Here is a 16,837-nt window from a genome sequence, read left to right as displayed (position 1 = left end):
AAAAAAACTGCAACTGAACATTTGGATGCTCGATTTTAACAATAGACGGACTTTTTTGCTCAGTACAATCCCAAGAATCAGAAACGCGAAGCGCCCTTTAAGATGTTCGAATCGCCCCACTCCATTATCAATACCGCAGGATTAAATTCTATTTACACAGATGTATGAATAATGTACTGATAGACCATCTATTGCACCTGGAGAAGTACAACTCCCAAGGCAGACAAGAATGGCAGATACAAAACATCTGTCCAGCTTTTACAAACAGGCAACACGATACGCTACACCTTTTCAATTGCCCAGCAATGTTCACTCATCCTGCCGGATAGATAATTATCTATATACGCATCCAAATGAGGTTGCATTCTTCCTGAGGCTGAAAACATAACTCGATTGAGGAAAAACCACTTAGTTTGTCATTCACCAGTTCAGATGCCGTTTAGCTCCTCGCCGTGAGACACCTACTTTAAATGTGTTGTCCTCCATTAGTGTCACCCTTGGGCAGAGTTCCGAATACTCGCTCGAATTCACTCGAATTTCACTCGCGAGTGGGGCAACTTGCCCCATCCCCACAACCAAACAAAAACTTACCCTAACCTTAAATAAACTTGCCCCACGCCCACCAAAAAAATTACCACTTCCCCCCAAAATTTACACTCGCGAGTAAATCGGAGCTCTGTCCTTGGGTGACAAGTTCCGCGTGGTGTGGAGCTAAAACTGGTAGCTATGTCAATTACGAACTCTAACCGCGTTACTTTTTAACGATGGATTGCCCTTAACCCCACTTTTAAGCGGTAAATGAAGTCCAGCCTGAAATGAGTGTCTGCCAGATAGACTCAGAGCGATGAATAGGGCAATCAATCACTCTTAAAAAAGCCTCTACTAATTAATTTCAGAAGAATTATGATATCGATATTCAGGTAACGGGGATAACCGTTACCAAGAGGAAAGTGATGACCGAAGTTTGTTCCTCGTATTTATTTAGTACATTTTATCATGTATCCGAAGATGGGCCATATCGGTCCACACCTTCATGTACCTCCACACCAAGGTTCACGATAACCGAATTTGTCCAAATCCAAACAGATCAATTTCGAATATGAAGTATATCGGTCCAGTACTTCATGTAACCAACATGTCCCGGATCGTTTTGAATTGTTTAAGCAGATTGTATGTGAGAGGCCTTGTACAACAATAGGATTTTTTCGTGGGCACACTTCCTGAGAAAATTAAACAAAATGTTAAAAAAGACCTGCCGGTGAAATGAGCATATCTTTGGCCGCAACTTTGTACATCATAAGATTTCCTAAGAATGTCTATATCAGACAATAAATTCAACAAAATGTATCTTTTTGAAATTGTTACCAAAGCTACTTCTCAAGATTCAGTTTACAGCGATATAATAGCTTCGTTCCAGAACTAAAAAGTTTTTACACATTTATTTTTTTTTATTTTGAACATTTTTCCCCGAAATGCGTTCCCGTACACCAAAAAAGTTGCAAAATGTTCACTTCACTTTGAACAAAAATGGCGCTGAATGGCTCTCTCTTTAAGCATAGTACACACTGACCAACAAACCTGACAGTCATCGGGGTCTATTTCGTTAATATCAAAGTCTAGCTGAATAATTACCTTCCTAATCTCTAAATAATACTTTACATATTGTATTTCATGTATTTTTAGCCAAAAAAAGTTTTTATTTGCCAGAAAATTGTGGTAAAAGTACGTTGACTGTCAGTTTTGAATGATGGTGTGTACTCCACTTTAGAAACTTTTTAAACGACAAATTTGAGCGAGCAAAAATGTGCATCATGTTTGTCGGCTTCCGATTGGCTTACACGCCGACTTTGACATTTGTTCCAGTTTTTTTGACGTTTCTGCTATTTTTCCGTTCCCGTACATTTTGGAAAAATGTGTGCGTTGAACTCGTTTTTGACGGTTCTCTCTTTTGCACATTTTACCATTAAAAAAGTACTGGAACGGAGCTAATGTTTTCCGTTGGCAAGTTCATGCTCTCCTGGCATAATGGTACAAAAGTCCTAAAAATGGTTGTTGTTGTTGTAGCAGCATAGAAAACCTACATAAAGCATAGGTTTGATGCTGGGTTGGCAGCCGCTGGCCGAAACACTATCATAGCGATTATGAATCTTCACGTAGGGAGCTACTCACAAGTGAGTTGCAGTTCACTTTCACCTGCTCGAGCTATTACGATTGGGCAGGGAGGAGCACAAAAAGTGAACAAGGGTTGACAAGTCGGAAAATGGAAAATAATGGCGCGACTTGTGAACCCTTGAAATAATAATTTGTGTTACCATACCGTCATTTTTTGCACAAATAACTTTGGGATTATTAAATTCTTATTTTTTGCATAAAAAGTAAATAAATTTTCAAATTAATAAACATTTCTAGCAAGAACAAGTAAGAACAGACTATAGTCGGACGGGGCCGACCATGTGATACCCTATACCACTATCCCTGTGCACTAGCTTTCCGGGCTAGCTGTTATAAGATGTGCATTAGAAATTTTACCAATTTTCACACAAAAGTTTTGATCAATTTAACCCGCTAAATATTATCCGATCATACCGTTGACTTGCACGCTACTTCTTCATCTCAAACCAAAACTACGTTTAAAATTTCGCGCCGATCGGACTATTATTGCGACCTACAGAGCGGCTACAAAATCGAGCAAAAATTTTGTTTTTGGTCCATTTCATCCCTTTAACATTTCACGATCATCGCCAAAAACTAATCAGTTCTATTCTGGTCCAAACCCGACCTCCATACTAAATTTCGTGACAATCGGTCCATAATTGCGGCCTCTAGCTTGATTACAATTTTTAATGGACGGACAGACGGACGGACGGACACACATCGCTAAATCGCTTTATCTCGTCGAGATATGAAGTTTGGTATACCACATGAGGGGTCTACGACGAATATTTCGCGGCGTTACATGAATTTTTGGGAAAACAAACTTATTATACCCTTTTCACATTGTGGTATAGGGTATAAAAATGTCGGTTATTAAAAATCCACTGTAAAAGAACATGAATATTGGTAAAAGAAAATACAACATTGAAACAACATGGCAACATCTGTAACAGCTGTTCTTTTGTTTTGACAGATATGTGAAAATTGTTTATTTACACTGAAGAATTCGTGAAATTTATTGGAAAATCGTAAAAAAGTGAACAAATGTCGTTTAAAAACGTCATTAAATGGCTACAATAAGTAAATGTTTAATGTTGCATTTTGGGTGATAACAGAAATGGCAAGTTCTGAGGAATACCAAGGAAATGGAGTGGAAGCTGTACCAGCGATGTTAGGACATCACAGGAGATCAATGATTGGTTCAAATGAGGTTCAGCATTTAGCCAATTCCAAGAATTGTAAATACAATTCGTGAAACATCCGATATTTTCTCCAGTATAAGAACCAATTCTATGAATGCTAAGTATAATTCCTAATGCTTTCTTCAACACTTAAACCAATTTAATGAATTTTAAATACAATTTCAATAAATTTCAATTGTAATTCCAATTTTTTTTTGTTCATGGCATATAACAACCGGTACTTAAAATACTATTCCAGGAAATTGCTTGGTGTAGATACCATTCCACTGGGTTATCGACGATGACTTGATTAAGATCTCAAAATGGTTTGGATCTTTTTGGGGCAACGGTCTGGACTTATATTCCATCAAAATATTTGATTCTATTCAAGCTTGAGGGCAAGTGATTGGACATGTCATCTTTTGAGCACCAGCACCCATTTTTTCCAAGACTGCGACCCCAAAAGTTCCAAATCGTGTACATTACTCTCTCTAGGAACAACAATCGCAGACATGGGTTGCTCCAGATTGGGTCCTTGTATATTTGTGAACCGCTTTATACAGTATGCACCTTTTTGATCTGTCCATACCTGAAAACGGGGAACGCTTTAGTTACAGTACTTGCTTGGGCGTTACCGTGAGAGCCATCCCAATCACCATCTAGTAGGTTGGCCCGACACACTAGGTCCATCAAGAATGATCTTCACTTTCTAGAGAGGAAAGCCCAACGATACAGGAGAGAACCCCTTGCTCAACAAGCATTTCAAGTAGGTTTGTATAGCTTTCACATAGTCGCAGTTTCTAATGTAAACAAATATAGTGTGAATAAAGTCCACCACAAACCAGAGTAGTTTTTGCTCAACTATACTCGGGATATTGCAGTTGTCTAAATTCTTATAGGGCAAATGTTGATAGCACCATGCATAGCACTCTTCGTCTTTTAAAGGTGCGATGCCAAACCTAGTCATTTAACTTCAGTGGATAGTTACATCCCATTCTTGGAACTGAAGTTAGACCCAATTTTGTACCAAATTCTGAAAGAATTCAGAGATTCAGACCGAATTCGTAAAGAACTCTGAAAAAATTTTAGCGGTAAATGTCCTAATATTTGTTTTTGTCGAAAACATATTGCGATTAAAAATATAAAGAAACTCTTATCACAATAAGGTAGAATCTATTCCATTTCCAATATTTCAACCATCTTTGATGGTCATCCTCAGGGATTGGCTTTCAAAAACAAGAACATTTGTTTTATGCAACTATAAACAATATGGTAGAAATTTATAATAACAATGATATTTCTTTCTTTTTATAAGAATAAAAACAAAAAAATTTTAATTCTTAAGTTGACCTCAAGCCAAAATTAAAACCAAAGAAAAAAGCGTCCAAAGGTCAACAATAACCTCAAAACATAAAAAATTTCTAATTATTTTTTGTTGCTTTCAACCTAAAATACAATTAATTATCATTACAGATACAAAATATTCGTATTTTTTAAAATAAATGACCACACTTAAATTTTTTTGTTCAACTCACTTTGATTTCGGTAGTGAGAAATTTCAGCACAAATTTGCCTCTTTTTCTCACTTTTTTTACATTTGTAATAGCTATTTTTTCACGAACGTGAGTTTTGCTTACCCTCTTGTTGTTTATAATAAGGGAAGAGTGAGAACATAACAGCACTCACGGCGATATGATGTTTATAATAGGGGAGGAGGCGAGAAAGAGAAAACTCACGGTGAGATGCCGTTCATAATTGGGCTGTATGGTTTCGGGTCAATCCAGTACGAAAGAACCCGCTGCCGTGGGATTGTCTAAAAATGGTTGACACTATAGTTTATGTTCTGAGACTCACTTCACGCCTCAAGCATTTTGTTCACCCCATTTTCACTTACTCTCGAGTTTTTTATGGGCGGACTAGGGTGTTCTTTTCTTTTTAAATAGCCTAATATATCTTAGTCCCAAAAAATTCGCAAAAAAATTGGAGTAAATGGGATGAACAAAATGCTTGAGGCGTGAAGTGAGAGGTGAAGTGTGTCTCAGAACATACACGTATAAACATCGAAAGGATAACTGACTTCGGTCCAGCCGTTGCACATAGTAATATTTCTCTCAAACTTACATCAAGTTTCAAGATGGACTATATTGGACAACACCTTCGGGTACATCCCTCACAAAAGTTCATAATTTTCGCTTACGTGGAGTTGAAGGACTGTTCTTTTTAATTATACCCTACACCACACAGTAGTAAGGGGTATTATGTCTTTGTGCATTTGTATGTAACATACAAAAGGAAACGAAATAGACCCATAGTTCCTTTTGGGGATATACTTTCTGAGTCGATTTATACATGTCCGTCCGTCCGTCTGTCCATGTATTTTTGTTCGCAACGTACAGGTCGCATTTTTTGTCCGATTCAGTTGAAAATTGAGGAATATAATTTTTTTATCATAGGAAGAACGCTATTTATTTTGGTGAAAATCGGTTCAGATTTGGATATAGCTCCCATATATATTTTCGACCGATTTGACGTATTTGCTGCACCAAACACGATATATACGTCCGATTTTGATGAAACTTGAAATGTGTGCCTGAATTCGGTCTAGAAATAAGCGTGCCAAATTACATCTACATAGCTCCCATATATATTTTCGCCCGATTTCACGTATTTGCTGCACCAAACACGCTATGTATGTTTGATTTATATGAAATATGGAGTGTGTCACTGAATTCGGTCTAAAAATTAATGTGCCAAATTACATCGAAATCGGTTCGGATTTGGATATAGCTGCCATATATACTTTCGGCCGATTTGACGTATTTGCTGCACCAAACACGCTATACACGTCCGATTTTAATGAAATTTGGAATGTTTGATTGAATTCGGTCTAGAAATAAGTGTGCCACATTATATCGAAATCGCTTCAGATTTGGATATATATTTTCGACCGATTTCACGTATTTGTTGCACCAAACAGGGTATCATATTATATAGAAATCAGTTCAAGTTGATATATATCTCCTAGGGTATCATATAGTCGGACCCGCCCGACTATCCTGTCCATGTATAATGGTCCAAAAGCATTAAAAATTCTACAGCGACCAACTAAAATGTCTGGTGGGCACGATAACTGTCGAAGAGAGTGATTGGCATTGGTGTAACATTTGCACATTATAATATTTCTCTCATACATAGTTCTCTCGATAATGTCACATACGAATATGTTATCTACTTTAGAAAATAAATGCTCTGTTCCAGAACCTGCAGGAAGCTACTACTTTTTACTACGATAACATTTTTTCTTTATGTTATCGAAGAAAATATTAAAAATTAGTAGATTCTTGCAGTACTGGAACAGACCACAAATCTTAAAAAATTAAAAATTTATACTAGCCTGAAAATGTCAAAATTCCCCATACTCAATCAAGGTAATAATGGTAATAAGGTAATAAGGGCAATCATGAATAAAAATTCCGTGCGGAATTTGCTCCCTTTCCCCAATTTTACAATTTTTTACTTCCATATTTGTGTACAAAAAGGGAATAATTTTGTCGATTCTTGGAGAATATTCCATAATTAAGTGATTCTAGTAGTATTAAACGTTTTAAAGGACTTGTTTAAAAAAAAATGAACTTTTTAAAATTATTTGTCTTGCGGAAAATTCCGAGGGAAAGATTCATGATTGCCCTGTATGAGCAGAAATTCCGTGCGGAATTTGCTCCCTTTCTCCAATTTCACAATTTTTTATTTCTATATTTATGTCAAAAATTGAATATTTTTGTCGATTCCATAATTAAGTGATTCTAGTAATTTTCAACGTTATAAAATATTGATTGCGGAAAATTCCGAGGGAAATATTCATGATTGCTCTGAACGTTTTTGTTTTGTATTAAATAAAGATAATGGAGTTTATTTCAAATATGCATATAGCACAGAATTTAGAGAATTATTTTTTTTTTTAATTAACACCTGTAAATGGTTAACGCACATTATTTGATATAATATCTCTTGATCTTAATAACATACCACTATACCACCAAAGATCAATGACAATGTATTTGATTTGAAACCACTGACGATGTACTTAAATGAATAGTTTTGAATTTTGTTTTGCCTATTTATTTTCCTTTTTTCTTGTTTAATGCAAAAGAAAAAAATCCCGAAAAGGAAAGAAAAAGAAACAAATTATTTGCAAAATGTTTTGTGTTTAAAAAATGTTAATTGTTTTATTCTTGCGTTCTAAATGTTTGTGTCTATTCAGTCTGTATAGAGTTTCCTGTTTTCAAAATGCTGTTGTCTATTAAGAGAAGTTCTTTTGTCTAAGCTTCAGCTATTAAATGAAATTGTTTGAAAGAATGTTTTGAAAATGAAATGCTGTTGCATACTATTGCCGCCCATAGGTTGTAGATTTATAAAATATATGTTTATTTGTTATCTTCTATATAGTGTGTATTGTTTGATATGGAAATCCAAAAAACTAACCTTTATAGTGTTAAATGTGTTTGTGTTGTTTGTACTAACCAATGTTTGTTATGAAAAACCAAAAATACTCAAATCAAGTAGTAAAAAATCCTACAAATTGAATTGATCTCGTCTCTTCTAATGTTGAATAAAAAACTTTTCTTCTTTACCCTTTTTCTTGTTTTCTTGATTCTTAAAACAACGAACAAACAAAAAACAATGACAAAAATTTACGGCAATTTTTTGTTTCATTTATTCTTTTCTTAATTCACCACTATGTTGTTTTGGTTTTTCTCTTCATTTTTCCTTAAAACTTAATTTAATTTTAATTTTGTATTACTGAAAAAAAATCGAAACTGTTTTAAAACAATAGTAGTCATTTCAAAAATGCTAGGCATGGTACGCACCGAAGTGCGTTGTTCCAAATGCAGTGCTCATATGGGTCATGTGTTTGATGATGGTCCAGCGCCTAAATATCTACGCTATTGCATCAATTCGGCTTCTATTGACTTTGTGCCCTATAAGCCACCAGCAAACTCTTCATCAGCGTCGTCGTCCTCTGCTTCCTCCGCTGCTGCAGCCCCTAAGCCGTCAGGGCCAAATACCAATGGCAACGCCAATTCGTCAGGCAATAAACAAACTGGTTCAAATACACAACAAGCGTCCAAAAAATAAGTTCTGTTTTTGTGTCAAATAAGAACATAGAAGATTATTTCAAGTATCTGATTTGCATTCACATACAAACATACATACAACATATGTACTTATTCTATTTGTTTGTTAAACGTAAAGAAAAAGAGTTGTAAAACAATTTATTAGTATTATATAGAAAGAAATTTGCTGTTTAAAGAGTGCTTTATATATGCGCCCAAGTCTGAATAAAATAATTAAGGATTTGAAAATTGTTTTAATTCGTTCATGTTTAATTATCATCACTTCACTTCCATGTTCCATTCGCCCTGTGCCGCGCTCATCAATACATGTTGTTAATTTTTTGTTACGTACATTTGGCTTTATTTTTATTTAATGGCGGTGGTGTATCATGCTAAGCATTAGAATTCATTTCATATAGTTCATTATTGGTTTTTGGTAATATGTTTGAATACTAACAAGATTTTAGGGAGGTCTTGAGTAGAAGGAGATCGAATTCGAATGAGGAATTATTCTATTTGTAAAGACTTCAATGAAAGACCTATATATTTCCAGGTACTTTAAAAATGTATAATTTTCTATTCTTCTTATGATCCACAAAAAGTAAGAATTAGAATAGAAAACCCTAAGGAAAGACATGATAGCTATCGCTCATTTACTCAAAGAGTGGCATATCTAGAAAAATTAGTTTTCTGAGTTAGAAATTTATATTTTTATCCGACTTCTACTTTATATTGTGTACAATTTTTATGTTCATATCTCTTAAAACTCTACGAGATGCAGCTCATTTACAATGGGTTTGGCGTAATTCAACAAAAAAGCTTTTTGCGTTTATGAAACACTAAAACACTTCAAATCATGCCCGATCTTGCACAGAAATTTAGCATTGATATCTGGCTAGCTGTTTGCAAAATATGGTCCAAGTAGTTATTTTAGTTTTTATGTAATAATCTTTAAGTTGGGAAGTCAAATTTTAATCGTCAATATAAAACGCGTTTTTCTCGAAACTGGATTTTTTGAGATGTGTCACTCTTTGAGTAGATGAATATGTATAAAGAAGTATGATAAAGTCTTATGAGATCTTTACATAGAATGAACAAGTAAAAAAGTATCAGTCGGCTTTGCCGACAGAGATATACCCTCAGCCTGTGCAAATTGAAACACTTTTTTCACAAACAACTTATGTAAATTTTGGTCGTATGAACCGACAAAAATGTTGATTAGGATTAAAGTTCAAAAATTTTGCGGAAAAGGTACTTAAAGGAATGGACCGACATAGACCATGGCGGTGCCATAGGGGGTTTTTACACCCTTCGGGCTGTTTTCTCAAGAAGTATGGACTTGCCCCTGAAACAATTTTTACCATCGTAATTGAGGCAGCGAATGCAAGTTGCTTCAACAAAAATCACAGTGATTCGATATCAGGTCTTAAAGTGAACTTATCCAAAATTTTGTGTGGGAGGTACGGGATGGAGTGGACAAATATAGTCCATATTCGAACCTGATATATGCCTGGTAGATATTATGAGAATGTGTAAAATATGGACCAAGTCGGTCACTCCCATCAAGAGTTATCGTACGCACAAATTTTCCGTACATTTTCGAACTTTTGTGGGGGAGGTACCGGAAGGAGTGGACCGATATAATCCATCTTTGAACTTGAACTAAGTTTGGACAAAATATTAGGAAAACCAAATTTTGGACCGAATCGGCAGATCCGTTCGAGAGTTATCTTGCGCTCAAACCACTACACACGGTGTCATAGGGTTTTTTGTAACTCTCAGGCTATTTTCTCAGGAAGTATGGACTTGCCCCTAATGAAACTTACAGCGTCGTATAGAGGACAGCGAATACAACTTGCGTAAACAAAAATCAAAGCGATTCGAGACCAGGTCCTAAACTGAACTTTTCCGAAATTTTGTGTGGGAGGTACCCGAAGGAGTGGACCGATTGAGTCCATATTGGAACCTCATCTAAGTTTGGTAGAAATTACACGATGTGCAAAGTATGGACCAAATCGGCTATTCCCTTCGAGAGTTATCGTGCGCACAAGTTTTGCGACAATTTTTGAACATTTGTGGGGGAGGTACCTGAAGGAGTGGACCTATATGGCCCATCTTTGAACTTAAATCGAATCTGGACAAAATATTTCAGCTCAGCGCATGGTTTTAGGCCTGAAGTAGGTTAATTTAATCCAGTCCGAGCATACACCTATCTTTCTGGATGTCTGGTGTGCACAAATAACTTTCGAACGAGCTGACCGAACTCGCACACCATAACTATCGAGCGGATTAACATAGTAATATTTTGTCCATGCATAGATCAAGATTAAAGATGGATCATATCGGTTCGTTCATTCCTTCGGGTAACTCCCCCACAAAAGATCAAACATTTTCGCTAAAATGGTACGCACAATAACTCTCGATGGGAGTAATCAATCCAAACTTTGCTCATAGTACTATTTCCTCCATCAAATTTGACAGTGGGACTTTATTGATCCACTCCTTCGGGTACCCGCACAAAATTTCGGGTTCTTTCGTACCGGATTGACCCGAAACCATAGTGTTTCGGCCAGCGGCTGCCAACCCGGCATCAAACCTATACGTTGTTGTTGTAACAGCATCGAAACCTACGTAGAATCATAGGTTTGATGCCGGGTTGGCAGCCGCTGGCCGAAACACTATGGTTTTCGGGTCAATCCGATACAAAAGAACCCGCTGACGTGGGATTGTAGTGGCAGCTGACGCTCCTCAGCTGCGATAGATGAGGGATTTTCTCCGAGGAACGCAGAGCTTACCACCGACCGACCTATCACATTATATGCGGTAAAGAAGGTTTCTTTATTTGCACCCCAAGTGCTGCCGGATATGGATTTGAGGACATGTGGCATGCACGGACATATGTTAATGACTCATATGCTCTCAAATGTGACCCCTAGAATTTTGGGGTAGGAATTCGGCTACCATCGACCATAACATTGAACTCTGTCCTCACCTCTGCCATGCATGTGTTAAACAGAGTGGCCGAAGACTTATTGGCGGATATTTACATATTCCTCGCGTGGAAAAAGTTGGTAAGATCAATCAAATAGGAGTTTAGCCTTTCACAAATGACATCAGGGAAGGACGGCCACCATCGTACAATCGTCCGCATACATTACGATCTCAATGTCGTCTGGTGGGGGCGGAATGCAGGAGAGGTAGAGGTTAAACAGTTCCGGAGATATCACTTCACCTTGGGGAAATCCCTGTTTCACTCTACGGCGCTTGAAATTCGTGTTCCTGATTCCACGTACTACTGGCGTCCACACACATCGATTATTCAACATTTCAAACTTGGCCGGAGAGTTGTCCCAAACGTCCCCAAAGCGTCACAATGATGTTCTATCACACTGAAATTGCAAACGTGCAAAACTGTTGCCGTGCTCTGCTACCTACAGAACCCATGCTGATGATTGGCAACAGGATAGCTATTTTTGACGATGTGGATGACTAAAGCCTCGAGGGTCATTTTGCTACGGGCGACAAAAGCGAAATCGGTCTGTACAATTCACCTTTGCTTAGCATCCTTGTCTGGCTTCAGTAGCAGCACCACCCTGCCCATTTTCCAGACTTCGAGAACGATGTGGGTGTCTAGCGACAGGTTAAGAACTTTAGTGAGATACTCGACTCACAGCTGTTTCAGCATTACAATGGAGATTCCATTAGGGCCCAACGCTTTGGGTGATTTAGCGTTCCTGATGACATTCGCAACATCATCCATTGTAAATTGTGATGGTTCATCCTCGGCAGGAATAAATCTAATGCCACGTAGTACTCTTCTCTTCGTCCTGTCATTTTTCAGGGCACCACCCTGCCCATTTTCCAGACTTCGAGAACGATGTGGGTGTCTAGCGACAGGCTAAGAACTTTAGTGAGATACTCGACTCACAGCTGTTTCAGCATTACAAGGGAGATTCCATCAGGGCCCAACGTTTTGGGTGATTTAGCGTACCTGATGACATTCGCAACATCATCCATTGTAAATTGTGATGGTTCATCCTCGGCAGGAATAAATCTAATGCCATGTAGTACTCTTCTCTTCGCCATGTCACTTTTCAGGGTGCACAACAAACTGTCGTTTGAAATAACATGCGCATCTCTTCGGATCAGTCAGCGCAAGGTTGTCAAACGTGAATGAGTTCCTATCATCCTTCTTTTTAGGGTTCGAGAATGGCATAACCGTTGCCCCCAATTCACCTATTCCGGCTCCAATGTTGCAAATCATTATGCTCACCGACCAACCTGTTAACTTCCAGTGTCAGCTCCCTGTCATTGGGGTTGACAGACGAAACTCAACACGCTCATTTACTAGCCCGTCGCCTCTGCTGGGAAATTTGGTATAATTTCAGGTATTCGACCAGCAGGTATACAACGAGCGGCTGTAGCTGTGATTGTGTTTCGGACAAGTCCCTTAGGTTAGGTTGAAAAGAGGGGCGAGTAATCGCCACATGCCCTGGTGGACATACACATAAGCCATGAAGTAGGCCTGTTGTGTGCTCTAGACTAGGTGTTTGAAGAAGGGGGCTCTACTGTATTTTATTTAAGGAACTCTGTTCCCTTAACAAAATCCCATAATTGTTTCAGGTCGTCTACAATTACCTGACTAAGATCTGGTATTGTGTCGTTCCTTAAAACTGGGATCTGATGTTTGCGAAAGCGGGGCATTGGCAGAGAAAATGCTCCAATGTTTCGTCATCTTCTCCGCATGCCCTGCATACGCTGTTGTCTGCACAATTAATTTTGTGCAGATGAGCTTGTAAACCCAGGTGACCTGTAAGGACACCTGTAAGTCTACTCAACTCTGCCTTACCTAGCAGAAATAGGTTTTTAGTTTTTTCCTCATTTGGGTCTCCCCATAGGATTTTTTCCCTAATTCCTCTCTATTCCATAGGGATAAGTGGCCATTTTTTTGCCCAAGTTTTTAACCCTAGCCGAGACGGGTATAGTTTTAGTTTGAAGGTTTTAAACACCACATTATTCAACAGAACTGGCTGAAATTTGGTATTAAGTCTTCACAAGGGGTATAAAATATTTCTGTAGAGAATTCTCGGTATCGGTCCACGTTTTTATAAAGCCCCAATAGAACGATATCTCCAGATTTTGAGAATTTTTGGAGATTTAGCCACGTTTTACAACCGAAATAGATAAAATTTGGTATTCAGTCTTCGTTGGGGGTATAAAACATTACCGCAGAGCATTGCCGATATGGGTCCACGTTTTGATGTAGTCCCAATGAACTGTACCTCCCGATTTTCGTTATTTTCAGGGATTTAGCAAGTAGCTGAAATTTGGTATTTTGTCATCGTTAAATAAAATATTCCTACAGATAATTCTCGATGTAGCTCTACGTTTTAATATAGAACGGTACCGCCGGATTTTCGGTATTTAGAAAATTTTATCCTTATTTGTTAACCGAAATTACTGAAATTCGCTATTTAGTTTTCGTTAAAGGTACAAAACATTCCTGCATAGAATTGTCTGTATAGGTCCACGTTTTGATATAGGCCCAATAGAATGGTACCCCGACCCATTTTCAGTATTTTTGAAGGTTTCAGGCGCATTATTTAAAGGAAGTAGCTGAAATTTGGTATTTAGTCAAGTTAGGTGTATAAAATATTCCTACAGAGCATTGTCGATGTAGGTCCACGTTTTGGTAATATAACGGTACCGCCAGATTTTCGGTATACATTATTATTCGACTGCTGTGACTGAAATTTGGTATTTAGTCTTCGTTAAGGGTGTAAAACTACATTGCCACGTTAAAGCCAATTGAAGTCGTTGCTTTTGGTATCTATCACAATTTAATTTTTTATTTGTTGGTCATTCACGTATTACCATTAACCAATAGCTTAATTACTGTATAATAAAAACAACAACAAAAAGTCTAGTAGTTTTTTATACAAAAGTAAACAACAGAAGAAACATCTCAATAGACACATATCAAAATTTTTCGGCTGAAACTTTTTTTGGATGTTATATGGTTTTTTGTTTTAATTTGCTTTGGTGTTGTTATTATTATTTTATATTTTTACTTTTCATGTTATTTTATTGTTATTATTTTTATTAAAATATAATTTTTAAATTTAGGAAAATTATAAGAAAAACCATTCATCTTTAAAAAATATATTCCATAATAAATAATAAATTATTTTTTTATGTATTTTTCTATTTCTTTTTTCTTGCTTTTTATATAAATGTGCCTGTTTTTATATGCTGGGGGGTATAACCAACAACCACTACAACTCACACTCAATACATCAACAAACAAACAACAAAATTTAATAATAATGAACATAAATTCCCAACATCTGCAATAAAACATCAACAAAACTTGAAAAATTATTAATAATATTATTACAACAAATATATTTTGTGACAATATATCAATGTTATTTATCATTGCATTTCATAACATTTTGGCTTTATAACGAAAACAAAAATGTGCAAATTAATTTTTTTCTTATTAAATAATGGCTTTAAATTGTAAATTATGCTGATTTATTTCTCTAACTGTAAAATGATGCATAAATAATTTCATTATCATCATTGATTTTTAAACTAAAATAAAATTCATTATTTTTTCACTATTTAATTTCCACAAAAATAACTATTGGTTTTTTTACTTTGTCTCATATTATTAATTTCCCCTGGATTTGTTGTGAATTTATTTCTGCTTTAATTGGTGTTCACATTTCTTCATTCCACTTCACTCTTCATTTCATTCACTTTATTTTTTCACTTCACTTGGCTTGGTTGATTTATGGCAATTGTCGTTTCTCCTTTGATGATTTTTCTCTCACCCTTTTTTGTTTTATTTTTATGTTATGACTTTTTTATTTTTATATTTATTTTTTTATTTTTAATTTTGTCTCCCAAAAATTCTTTGGGCTGGTCAAACTTTCATTTTCTGTTTTCCTTTTTTTTTGTTTCTGTTTTCTGTAATATTTATTATTTTTCTCAATCATTTTGCAAATTTTGTTACCTTATTTTCCTTTAACTTTGTGTTAAAACTAATCCAACCAACAACAAATTAAACCCAAATGTTCGCAAATGTTTTCGCTATCATAATCTCTGAATATACTCTCTTTTTAAAAAATTGTGCAAATTTAAATTTAATTAAATATAAAAACAAATTCTTCACCACTGTGCAAAACAATATTGTAAAAACTAAAACCTTTTTAATTCTTGCAAATCAATTAATTGCAAACCAAAAACAAAAATATATGCAAAAACGCTATAAAAACTAAACAATTTGCTATTAAAATAAACAATACTAAAAGGGGGTAATATTTTACTACTAATTAAACATCCAGAACGCATACGCACAGAAGTACGCTGCGCCCGTTGCAATGCCCACATGGGTCATGTATTTGAGGATGGTCCCAAGCCCACACGTAAACGTTATTGCATCAATTCAGCCGCCATTGAATTCATATCGGCCGAGGAACTTAACAAACAACGTGGAGGAGGTGTGCCCACAACGAATGTCGCCAATACAGCCACACCCATTGCCCAGCAATAGCAGTAGCCAACAAGACGCCAAAGTATAAACAAACAAAAACAACACGTACTTCTTACACAACTGAGGCCAATTATTTTTTCTAATATTTGTTTTGTTTTTAAAATAAAAATAAAAACTAAAAAAATATTGTAAAACAAGATTTTTGGAAACATTTTATAAGCTTAAATCCCCCTACATCCCTACCTACCCCCAAAATAACATTGTCAATTTTTTATATAAACAAAATAAAACATTTGCAAAAAATGTCATCTACAAAGAAAATCTGTAATAATTCTCAAGATATTATGACAATATTTTTCCAACAACAATAATATTAACAACAAGAAAATAAAAACAATCAAAATCAAACATTTCTTCTTCTACTTCGTCTAATTTATTTCAGTGTAAATAAGCGCAAAATGTAATTGTTAACACAATTTATTTTTTTACAAATTTCTACCGTTTTTATTTTATTTGTTAGATTTGTTTCCATTAGCTTTTGTTTCGCTTTTAAAATAAATTAAAAAAAAAAAACAATAATTAATCATGTATTTTTATAAAGCAATTGTAGAATTTATTTATTTTTAATGGAAAAGAAATGTAAGTAATATTTTAAACCAAACAATAGGACGACTGTTTGTTCGTTAGCTTCGCAAGTAAAAAAGTATTTGCAAGTTATTGCAACTGCTTGCTAGTTCTTCTCATTTCTCTTTTTCAAAGCAAGTTTGTTATCGAACAGCAGTTTGTAAAAGATTGTACAAACTTTTGGGTTATCGAATAGTCCTAATTTTGTTAAGAAGAGTTCAATTTATTTGCTGGAGCGCTTGTATTAGCTTTGTTCCTTTACT

General features: G+C 35.8%; 1 protein-coding gene across 9 annotated transcripts in view; it reads left to right on the top strand.

The window, feature by feature from the left end:
- Positions 1 to 16,554, top strand: part of SelR (methionine sulfoxide reductase SelR) — a 32,567-nt gene extending 16,013 nt beyond the window's left edge. For 2 of the 9 annotated variants that reach the window (XM_073973653.1, XM_073973614.1), the window contains exon 4: positions 15,802 to 16,554. In XM_073973653.1, coding sequence (XP_073829754.1) covers positions 15,802 to 16,010 — 209 coding nt within the window. In that variant the 3' untranslated portion in view covers positions 16,011 to 16,554. Of the gene's footprint in view, positions 1 to 8,169; positions 8,699 to 15,768 lie in introns of those variants that run through there. The other 7 variants (XM_073973644.1, XM_073973604.1, XM_073973636.1 and 4 more) reach the window with 4 other exon arrangements.
- Positions 16,555 to 16,837: the final 283 nt, after the last annotated feature.

This window comes from Musca autumnalis, unplaced genomic scaffold (genome assembly GCF_047663935.1).
Source record: "Musca autumnalis isolate F117 unplaced genomic scaffold, ASM4766393v1 scaffold_1, whole genome shotgun sequence".
NCBI classification, from domain to species: domain Eukaryota; kingdom Metazoa; phylum Arthropoda; class Insecta; order Diptera; family Muscidae; genus Musca; species Musca autumnalis.
Note: the sequence above shows the minus strand (reverse complement) of the source record. Positions and strands in the feature narration are given on the sequence as shown.